We start from the raw sequence: 11,067 nt of genomic DNA, 5'->3' as shown, positions 1-11,067 counted from the left end.
TTGTGCTTGGCAACTTAGATATTACTCATAGTCCTCCACACTCCTGCTTGTCTGTCTCCATGTGTATATCAAAGGAGATGGGTTGGGAGTCCCTTCATGTGGGTTTGGAGCCTCTCTGGGTGCTCTTCCCAGGTCTCCGCTGCCCTTGGCTGCGTATGTGGAAGCTCATTCTGACTGCCCACAGTTGCTGTGACTGCAAGCAGGTCTTCAGAGTTTTCTTTAACCTTTATGATCTTGCTTCTTCTGTGCTCTGCAGCTACAAACTGGCTGAAAACATCGATGCTCAGCTGAAGCGCATGGCACAAGATCTGAAGGACATCATTGATCACTTGAACACATCAGGGGGCCCAGCAGACACAAGTGATCCAGTAAGTGCAAGCTTTTATTTTATATTGCTGAAGAGGCAAAGGATATTGAAATAGCTCTAACTCTTCATTTCTCCCCATGTGGATACTCCGCTCAAACTTTTTCTTTATACTGTTTTCATATCCTCATAAAACAAGGTCTGAATAACCAGCTCCTTCTGACATCTACTAAATTGATTTTGATCCTCCTTATGCCTTTACTTCGAAGGTATTTTTCAGTAAAAATTTCACTGTTGAAGACTGAGTTTTTCCACCAAGTAAGACTTAAAACGGTGAATTCGGTTAGGTGATGAATGTTCTGCTGGTTCCTTGGTCGAAATTAAAATAAGCCAAAGCCACAGGCATATCAACTAAACTGTGCAGGTTTCTTGCTGGTATGGAGAAGCCAAGTAGCAGCATTATTGCACACACTTTCCTGGCCAAGTGGCTGCTGCCTTAGGGAAGCCGGGCAAGGAGGAACTTGCCTTGGACTCCTCTTGCTGTTTATGCACTCTCACAACTGACTTGCACCTTCTCTCTGCTCAGCTTCAGCAGATCTGTAAAATTCTGAATGCACACATGGATTCCCTGCAGTGGATTGACCAGAATTCAGGTGAGCTTTGTCCTGCAGCCTTTTGGGACTGTGAATGGGAAGCAGGAGCGTGTGTGTGAGTGTTTGTTCATCCCTGAATTCCTGAAGATGCCTGAGGACTCTTCCTCCTCACCTTCAGTGGCACTGTCCCTTCTGGGCTTGAATGCTCCTGCTGTGCCTGATCAGAGGCCTCTGCTGAGAAGGTAGTCCTGGCAACTGGTGTTTTTTAACTAAAAAGCCCTCCTTGAAATGCATCAGTACAAAGCAGAGAACTTGAAAACCTTATTCATTCTGTCAAACTAATGTTAAATAGTTCAACTTCTAAAAGAGTGTGGGGTTTGCCTGTGGTGCAGGAAAATTGGTGAGGGGAAGAGTGTGTGTTGAGTGTTATCATCCCTCCCAGTCTGAAAAGAGGAAGCCACATCCAGGTAAGATGGAGCAGCCTGCCTTGATCTGCACCTGGGGTAACCGGAGGAATAATGTGGGAATTTCGTAGCCTCAGCAGCCTGAGACCCAGTGCACAGAGAGATGCACTCAGGAGTGAATATTTGACAGTGGAGTCTTCCTAAAGACAGAGAAAAGGAACTTTTCTCCCTGGGAGAGTGCCTCCTGGTGAGGGATTCTGGAATTCTGTGCCGTTTGGATTTTAACTGGTGCAGCCACACGGGGGCACGGCAGAATAAAGCAGCTCTCCTCTCAGCAGCCCGAGTGCACTGCCTGGCTACAGTGCTGAGAAATGTTCACACCTGGTGTAACTGCTTGTGTGAAAGCAGGCCTGCTGCTCTCCATGTTCACACAGAATTATTGGCTTAGGTCGGGGTCTGATTAGGTGTTTTCTTTCAGAACACTGCTGCTGAGCTCCACATTCCAAACATGCCTTTTTTAGGAAATCTGGTACAGCTCCTGTGCTGCCTGAATTCTTTACAGAATATGTGTGAAAATAGCTATCTGTTTCCTTTAAGTTTTCCTAGAAAGGAGACCCATTTTTTCCTCTGCCATTCAATAAAGAAGTTTTCTTGTTGGCAGTGCTTTGGGTTGTGCTTTTCTCCTGCTTTGTCCACTGTCAAATCTGAGTGACTGTCAACAAGAAAATATTTTTCATTCTGCAGGCAAAACTGTGCAGGGTTGTGTTCTGAGGTGACTGTGACGTTATTCCTTTGTTTCTGCCACAGCTGTGCTGCAGAGGAAGGTGGAAGAGGTGACCAAGGTTTGTGAGAGTCGCCGCAAGGAGCAGGAGCGCAGCTTTCGGATCACCTTTGATTGAAACATTCCCAAGTTCAAAGGATGAACATAAAACCTCCACAGAAAACAGAGGTGTTTGGGAGCTGAGGACTGAAATGACGACCTGGCTTTTTTTCCTTTTTTACAATAAAATGTTGTTTGTTCAAAGCTAGTCTTTGTGGTGTTGGACTGGATTTCACCTGCTCCCATCAAAAACTGGATGAAGTGTGTGCTCTTTGTGCTTTAGCTGTGCCTGCAGACTGGTGAGATAACAGCAGTGCTGCCTTGGAGGGCTCTGTGTGGTTTTCCATGGCCTGGTTTTGGGAGGAGACTGCAGGGGTAGCTTCTGTGAGAGGCTGCCAGAAGCTTCCACCATGTCCAGCAGAGCCAGTCCCTGGTGGCTCCAAAAGATGGATGAGTTGCTGGCCAGGGCTGGGCCAGTTAGATATGGTGGTAATGCCTCTGTGAAAGAGATTTAAGAAGAAGGAAAAACTAATTTGTGGCTCAGTTGTAATTGTGGCCAGAAAAGAGCAGGGTGAAAACCTGTGAGGGGAACAACTCTGCAGCCACCTGGGTCAGTGGAGAAGGACAGAGGGGAAGAGGCACCAGGGCTGAGATTGCTCTGCAGCCTGTGGTGAGGACCATGGTGAAGGAGCTGTGCCCCTGCAGCCCATGGGGATGCAGAGATCCACCTGCAGCCCATGGAGGAGCGCCAGGGCAGAGCAGGGGCATGCCTGGGAGGAGGCTGCGAGCCTGTGGCTGAGGTGTCCTGTGCCCAGGCTGGAGCAGCCTGTTCTGGAAGGACTCTGTGGCAGTGTCACCCACACTGCAGCAGTTTGAGGGGGGCTGTTACCTGTGGGATGGACTCACATTAGAGAAGTTCACAGAGAACTGTCTCTCATGGGAGGGACCCCAAACCAGGGGTGATAAACTGACCATGACCCCCATTCCCGAATCCCTCTGAACTGACCATGACCCCCATTCCGAATCCCTGTGAACTGACCATGACCCCCATTCCTGAATCCCTCTGACTGACCATGACCCCCATTCCCGAATCCCTGTGAACTGACCACGACCCCCATTGCCGAATCCCTCTGAACTGACCATGACCCCCATTCCCGTCTCCCTGCGCTGCTGGGGCAGGAGGGACAGATGGGGGGGAAGGCCTTTCTAAGGGTTAATTTTACTTCCCATTATCCCGCTCTGCTTTAGTTATCGATAAGCTCAACTCGTATCTCTGCGTTGAGCCTGTTGTGCCTGTGACGACATCTGAAGAGAGATCTCTTCCGGTCCGTATCTCAGTCACGAACCCTGCATTAAGTGTTCTCCGTTCAGCTGCCGAGGGGGGCGGGTGTCTTTGGGGGTGCCTGGCACCCATCCCGGCTCACCCCCCGACAGGGCAGCGCTCCGTGCAGCAGCTCCGGCCCCGCTCCGCTCCGCTCCGCGCTCCTTCCGGCACGGCTCCCCGCGCCCCGCGGGCGCTGCCGGGGCCTGCAGCGCGGAGCGGCGGGGCCATGCGCCGGTGAGCGGGGCAGCCGCGGCTCCCGGGGTGCCCAGGCTGGCCGGGCCGGGCTGGGCTGGGTTTGGGGTCTGGCTGCTCCGGGCGACCGCGGGAAGGGAAAAGCGCTGCTGAAATTCACAGTTTCTCTTCGGCGTCGCGGTTTCGCTTCTTTCTGCCCTAATTTGAAACTGGCAGTGTCTGGCTAGATGCTGATGCAAGACGATTTCGGTCAATAAAAATGATGGCATGCGATTTTAAAGTGAACAAACAACCACCCCACCAATACAAAAACACCCGAAGACCCCTTGGGGTACTTCAGTGTTCTCAAAGTAATCCCAAATCTGTTGACTTTCCCAGTAATGTTAAAGGGAGCTCTGGTCAAGTAGTTTTGGTTCCTTGTTTTTTTAAATCCCATAAAAACAGCCCAGGAGGTGGAGGAGCTGTAGCAGGGATGTGTTTCAAGCAGTGTTTCCCCTGTTGCCTGACTGCCCGTGCCTGTGCTGTGGTTGTGTGCCCCAGGGTGAACAGCAGCCTGTCCAGCGATGAGCTTCTCCTGGAAGACTTGGAGACAGAAGGAGAGAGGCAGCTGAAGAGCCTCCTTCACCACCAGCTTGACACCAGTGTCTCCATCGAGCAGTAAGTGCTGATCTGGTGTGGTTTGGGAGAGACCAACCCCTTGCTGTCCCCATTCCTCAGCGCTGAGCTGTTTGTGCTGTTGTGTTCCTTTGGCTCACAGGTGCAAGTCAAAGCGGAGATGCTTTGCCCCTGCAGCTTTTTACAAACCTTTCGGGGAAGAGGCTGCGGGGGCTTTGAGCCTCTCACAGTTCCAGGCCCTGCAGGAGAGTGACAAAGAAACCTCCTCTCTGCGGGAGCTGGGGCTCTCTGACTCGGAGATCCTGCTCTGGAAGAACCGGGATTCAGCAAGGAAGGTGGGCATGCTGTGCTCTCACCCGAGGGTAGTCAGCTTCCTCTAACCCTGTGGCTCTCTGGTAGGAAATTCCAGTCCTTTGTAAGTCATTGGTAAAGAATGGCCACTCTTGTATCCCTTGCCTTTAGCCCAGAACTATCCTACATTTCTTCTGGCCTCTTTTCTTTGGCAGAATGGTCAGTGTTAACAGATAGGGTGGAGACAGGAGCGGGTCCTTTGGAACACAGCAGGATGTGAGGATATTCCTCTGCCTTGATCTCAAACAAATCATTTCACCTATTTTTACCTGTGTATGAAGGATTTAAATGCTAGAAGAGAAGGAGAAGATATTTCAAAGCACCTCAACATCCTCCTTTGAGTATCCTGATAGATTCCTGGATCCCATTGCTGATTTGGGATGGCTGTTTGTAGGAAGTGCCCCCCTTAGGGGCTTTCAGGTCCTTCAAGGGCCCTGGGACAGCCACATGAAAATAGTGCAGAGCTGTCAGACCAAGTGTGTGGTGGCAGTGCCTTGGCTCCTCCTTGGGTGCTCTTCCAGCAGGTTTTTCCCCTTCCCCCACCTTCACCCTTTTTTTTTCACATTCCAGAGACAAGAGGCTTTTGTGGTTGTCCCGTGTCAGGTGCACTGGAGCGTCCTGCTCTTAATTTGCCAAACTAGAAGATGAAGAACAGGACTTGGGCTGATCCTTGGCTTCCCTTTGTCTCCTCTTCCTGAGTGATAGCTGTGTGCAGGAGAGGGTTGTCTGGTAATCAGGGGCTTGCCTCTTTTCAGCTGAAGTCATTACTTGCTTTGGCGTTTAAATGCAAATCCAGCCCTGGTGTGGCCTGATTAAAGCTTGGTGCAGAGAGGGGTGGTGTTAATTTAAGAATGAAAATCAATGCCGTCAGTACCAGCTGTTATATTTAGTATGAAATGTATTCTGGGATGTTCAGAAAAAATTATTTGTATGGAAAACACTCCTCTGACAGAAAAAAAAAAGGGGTGGCATCAGGGTATGTCTTCTACAGGTTCTGAGAGGAGAATATTTAGGGAGAAAGCCTAAGTCAGGTAGTGATATGCAGCTTTGGAGGTGGAGGCCCTGAGTGAAAGATTCCACCATGAGTGATGAATAATGTCACCTGAGACAGAGAGAACTTCAGATTGCCTGGGGAGCTCTTGGCAAAGTACTGAGTGCAGATTTCTGTTATTTTCAGCAGCTAAGTGGCAGCTTTTTTGAAAACAAAGTACAACAAATGATTTCCGGGAATTGCTTTTCCGTATAAACAGCTTTTTGTGCCTCGGGGAAGCTGTGAAATGGTGAATGGAAGAAGCTGTGCAGATGTGGGGCAGAGGTACCATGGGAAACTCTGTTAGGTTGTGCTCAGTGCAGGGAGAAAGCCTGGTTTCTTGCCCGAGGCAGAAGGATCTGCCACAGTAATTCTCAAACTGAGTTTGAGAACAGAAAATTCTCCCACAGCCCCATCAAAGCGTGTTCTGATCGAGTGGACGGGGGAGCAGGAGTGCCCTTTGAGCAGCTGGGTGTGTCTCTGTGCCTGGGCAGCATGAAGTGGCTCGTGCAGTGAGGTTTGCTTGCCCAGGGATGCTGCTTGCTCTCGGCTGAGCTGTGAGGGCTGTGCTGCAGTTCCTCTGTGGTTTCTGGAAGCTGGCTCAGTGATGCTGGTTGGGGTTTAGTCCTCAGCATAAACCTCCCCTCGGGTGCCACCAAGCAGCTGGCGGTCCACTTTTCAGCAAATAAGGTTCTCAGGGTCACAGACTAAGAGCTTGGTGGAGACTGAGCTCGGGGATGCTGTAGGTGCAGGGAAGAGCTGCCAGAGGATGGCTGTGCAGTCACTGACGGTGCCTGTGGTGACAGCTGTAGCTGTCACAGGCAGCAGGACAGAGGGAGACAGGCCAGGGAGAGGGAAGCAGCACAGACAGGTCATGCAAAGGAGCTGTTTCTCCGCTCCCCTCAAGAACTGAGCTTGCTGTGTGGTTGTATTTGTCCTACCCTTGCAGTAACAGAACCTGTTGGTGCCCTGGGGGATGGTTCCTAATTGCACCATGTCACTGTAAGAGTCAGGAAAATTAATCCACAAACACCAGAGGTTTATGTCCAAAAAGGAGACAGAGGAGTCCTTTGTGACTTTATTCGGATAAAGGGAGAGGCCATGGGGCATTCCCCTGGGATATCTCCAATTTTTGGAGGACACAGCCTCCTTTTTATCCCAATTTCCAGCCACATTTCCCTTCTCTCTTTCCCCATTGGCTGAGGTACTTGAGAAGTACAGACTTCCTGATACACCTGATACCGAAGAATTCCCTCTAATATATAACCCTCCCTTTTAATTTTTAATTCTTACAGAATTTAGGGGTTTTTCTTCCCCATTGTTTCTTTCATCTTTCAGTGTCTAATTTCATTTATCAGCAAACCTAAAGTTTATTTGTAAAAGCAAATATCTTTTTCCATTCATCAATCAGTGGAATCCTTCCCATTGTTTCTGTTACCTCCCAGTGCTAGTTTTATCTACCAGCAGACCCACAGCTTCTTTGTAAAGACAAATTTGCTATTCTTCTTACTGGGAAAACCTATCTAGCTTCTCTCTCTCTGACCAGGGAGCTGCCACCACACACCCACTGCAGGGCTGGGGCTGTGCCTTTGGCTGGCTCTGAGGAGGAGGCCCATGCTCTTGCTTGCCACTATATTATTTTCTGAAAAATCTCTTTGCCCAGGATTCCTCTCCTGGGAAGCTGAGAAGCCTCAGAGAAGAAGGAAAACAATATTATCTCATTTGCTTCTCCTGTGTTTTGCTTCTTTGGAATGTGGTTGGAGATTGTTTATCCAACAGGTGAATTGTTTTTACTTAATGGCCAATCACAGCCAGGCTGTGTCAGAGCTCTGCAAGGAGTCACAAGTTTTCATTAGTATCTTTTAGCCTTACACCCACTGCAGGGCTGGGGCTGTGCCTTTGGCTGGCTCTGAGGAGGAGGCCCATGCTCTTGCTTGCCACTATATTATTTTCTGAAAAATCTCTTTGCCCAGGATTCCTCTCCTGGGAAGCTGAGAAGCCTCAGAGAAGAAGGAAAACAATATTATCTCATTTGCTTCTCCTGTGTTTTGCTTCTTTGGAATGTGGTTGGAGATTGTTTATCCAACAGGTGAATTGTTTTTACTTAATGGCCAATCACAGCCAGGCTGTGTCAGAGCTCTGCAAGGAGTCACAAGTTTTCATTAGTATCTTTTAGCCTTCTGTAAGTATCCTTTCTCTATTCTTTAGTGTAGTTTAGTATAGTATTCTTTAATATAGATCATAAAATAATAAATTAGCCTAAGAACATGGAGTCAGATTCATTCACTCCTTCCAACGACAGGGCTCTCAGGAAATACCACAGCTGCTGAGCCGAGCCGTGCTTGTTTTGCAGGGCTCGGGGCTGTGCTGTGTGGCTGGCTCTGAGGAGGATGCCCATGCTGTTGCTGAGCCGAGCCGTGCTTGTTTTGCAGGGCTCGGGGCTGGGGGCAGCCCCGGAGGCCACGCAGGAGCGGCTGGATGCCATCCAGGAGAAGCTGGAGGAGCGGCGCCGCATCCTGGCGCTGCCGCAGAGGTTTGCGGGCAGCAAGCAGCTGAGCCGGCGGGAGATGGAGATCGAGCAGGCCCTTTTCCAGGGGACAGACCGCCACTCCTTCCTCCGGGCCCTCTACCACCAAGGTCTGCCCTCAGGGCTCTTCCCGCCTCGGCTGCAGCACACGCAGCCAGCCCGCGTGGGAGCCCAACACATTTCTGTCTGGCCTTCTGTCCCTGAAGATGGGGTTCTGCTTTGGTGCTGTGTGGGAGGAGATATTTTCCTCTCTTACAGGAGCAGGCAGAGTTGGTTCTCTGGAGGGTTTAATATAGAGGCTTTTAAAGTGCATTTCTAGATCTCCTTGAGGTGTTGCATGTAGTGCAGAGCAGCTCGGGGTGTGGGAGAGGAGCTGGGGTATAAAGCCTCGAGGTCTGTGTTACACAAAGGGGGACTGGAGATTGTTCCTTCTCTGAGGTAACTGCAGGGGATGAAGGAAGCAAAGGCACAGAGCAGGTAAGAGGAGGAATGACTTGTTAAAGCCTCACCCCTGAAGTGGAATTGGATCCACTTGAAGACTGGAAGATGCTGCTCTCACATTTGTCTTCATTTCCATTAAAGAGAATTAAAAGAGATCATTGATCAGTCCATGTCATGGACTTTCTTTAAACCCAGGAGCTTGATCTGATGTCCTTGAAAGCCAAATGTTCCTATTCCAGGTAGGTACAGGAAGGCAGCATGGCCCGTCCTTGCCGTACATGCAGGAGGAGGAAGGTGTGTTGAAGGAGTCACTAGAAAGTGCTGAAATGTGGCTGCAGATAAGCAAGTTAAGATAAGCAAGAGGGCATCTCTGAAAAGAGCTGTGCTGTAGCACAGGTGGAGCTGCTGCTCTCTGCAGGTTCATCCTGAGCTGGGGAGCCAGGCTGCTCTTGTTTAAAACAACCTGTAGGGGCTGGGATGAAGCAGGGTTTCTCCTTTCTGTGTCTGTTCTTGCAGGCTGTGTGTTTTCCAGGTTATTGGTGATAGTTACCATGTATCTGTGTTATGAATTAGATGACACTCAGAAGGGGGGAACAGATGAAAAAGACCCCATGGTTCATCTGGAGAGTGTTTACCAAGAGCTGCTGAGCAAGAAGTGCCCTGAAAAAGTCCAGTCTGCTGCAAGTGACCCCTGCTTGTCCCCGACCCCACAGGGGTCTGGGACTGAGGAATCATCACTTCCAGACCAGGAGGAGCAGGCAGCAAGTCCCAGTGTTTCTGCAACAAAGCCCCAGCAGTCCCCTCCAAGGCCTGTGGTTATCAAAGAGCCAGTGGAGTTTGTCCCAGAAGAGGAGATCCTCAAGAACCGCCTCTCAGAGGAAGAACTCCGGAAAATTCCCAGGTTCTCATCCTACCATGCAGGGGAGCCCAACAGGGTAAGCTGAGATGAGCCAGGATTTATCCTTGCTCAGCAGGATGCCCTGAAGCTGTGTCAGTAGGCAAAGGCTCCTCTTTGCTGTTGCGTTGAAGTTGCTGGGCTGATCCTCCAGGCCAAGGGGGAGAGCAGCCTCCACTCTGGGGGGAAAAGGGACCTTGGGTTCTGATGGGAAGGCACCAGCCTGGCAAAGAGTTGTACTTGTGAGCCCAGCCCTGCCTGGCTCCAGCAGCTCACCTGTCAAGGTGTGCTCTGTCTGTTTGAGCCTGGCTGAGTCCTGGTGTCACCTTACTCAGACTGTTCCTGTCTGGTAGCTGGAGAGTACTGCTTTTTATAAATAAATGGAATGAACTGAATAAACAGAACTGTTCTGTAATAAACTGAAACTGTCAGCTCTTGATGCAGGCAAGCAGGGTGATGCCTTTAGTTCAGAGCTGCCATTCTCTGTACACCTACCTGTCCTCTAAATGCCATCATGAGCATGTGGGTGTGAGGGTTGAGCTAATTCACACCTTGAGCTGTACAGACTTGGGACAGGCTGAAAGGTGTCTTTGCATGGCAGAGGCTGGCTGACCCCATGTGTCCCTGTTACAGGTGCTGTATTTGAAGAACCTGGGCCCCCGAGTGACAGTGAAGGACCTGGTGTCCCTGTTTGCTCGGTTCCAGAAGGAGGACAGCCCACTGATCCAGTTCCGCCTCCTGAGCGGCCGCATGAGGGATCAGGCCTTCATCACCTTCCCTGGTGAGTTGCTGCCTCTGCCTCTCCGTTCTTCCCTGACTCCCAAAGGTGTCACATCCTCCTGCAGGGCACTGCTGCCAAGCCTGCTTTCCAGGGAGAAGCAGGGGAATTCACTGCCTTCTCTTCCTGTTGTGCCGCGCTCCTTTCCCTGGGGTGGAAGGGGATTTACCAGAAAGCAGAAGTGACACAGTCTGTCATGTGCAGTGTTCATTCAGCATGTCAGAGCAGGCTGAGTGGCCATCAGATGGGAACACCCATAGGATCACCCTGTGTCCCCATGGCAGCAGGTGCCCTGTGCCCACTGTGCCCTCTCATTGCAGACACAGAGTCAGCCCAGAGGGCCCTGCAGCTGCTGAACGGGTACAAGCTGCAGGGGAAGCCCCTGGTGATCGCCTTTGGGAAAAGCAGGAAGCATGTGCCAGAGGCTGACTCTGCCAGCCCCAGCTCCTCTGCTGCAGAGAACGCTCCTGCCACGTGAAGGATGGAGAACCAGCAGCCTTGTGGAGTTCAGTAAGCTGTGGCTGAACGTGGGACAGTGCAGGACTGTTAGGAGCCAACATGCAGGTCTAGCAATCTCAGAGTGGGAAAGGAGAGCTGGGGACTGAGCTGTTCTTGAGAGCTGGGCTGTGCCCCTAAGCTGTTGTGGCAAGGAGGGAGGGAAGAGGCCAGGTAAATAAATGCACTTTTTATAGTATTTCCTTAGTGTGTGCTTATTGATGTTTATAGTCCTAAGACTTTTAGAGCCAAGTGTGCTGTACTCTGCTGCTGCAGGACTGTGTCTACACTTCAGTCC

At 50.6% G+C, this 11,067-nt stretch overlaps 2 protein-coding genes across 3 annotated transcripts; both read left to right on the top strand.

Annotated features, from left to right (window-relative positions):
- The first annotated feature begins 39 nt into the window (after positions 1–39).
- Positions 40–2,315, top strand: LOC121363117 (nuclear pore glycoprotein p62-like). The gene is made up of 3 exons (XM_041485222.1): positions 40–368; positions 891–957; positions 2,109–2,315. The coding sequence occupies exons 1-3, from the start codon at positions 60–62 to the stop codon at positions 2,198–2,200; spliced, it is 468 nt and encodes a 155-aa protein (XP_041341156.1). The 5' UTR covers positions 40–59; the 3' UTR covers positions 2,201–2,315.
- A 1,152-nt stretch (positions 2,316–3,467) lies between these two features.
- On the top strand, positions 3,468–10,962 carry RBM41 (RNA binding motif protein 41). Of its 2 annotated transcripts, XM_041485375.1 has the most exons (7): positions 3,468–3,679; positions 4,178–4,294; positions 4,395–4,587; positions 8,066–8,270; positions 9,175–9,536; positions 10,130–10,277; positions 10,595–10,962. In XM_041485375.1, exons 1-7 carry the CDS (start codon positions 3,672–3,674, stop codon positions 10,750–10,752), a joined length of 1,191 nt encoding a protein of 396 aa, XP_041341309.1. In that variant the 5' UTR covers positions 3,468–3,671; the 3' UTR covers positions 10,753–10,962. The 2 variants fall into 2 exon arrangements, with proteins under 2 accessions (XP_041341309.1, XP_041341308.1); XM_041485374.1 differs by lacking the exon at positions 3,468–3,679 and having other exon boundaries at positions 4,110–4,294.
- Positions 10,963–11,067: the final 105 nt, after the last annotated feature.

The sequence above is a fragment of the Pyrgilauda ruficollis genome, unplaced genomic scaffold (genome assembly GCF_017590135.1).
Source record: "Pyrgilauda ruficollis isolate IOZ18807 unplaced genomic scaffold, ASM1759013v1 scaffold7, whole genome shotgun sequence".
Taxonomy (NCBI): domain Eukaryota; kingdom Metazoa; phylum Chordata; class Aves; order Passeriformes; family Passeridae; genus Pyrgilauda; species Pyrgilauda ruficollis.
This window is presented reverse-complemented; position numbering and strand designations above follow the sequence as displayed.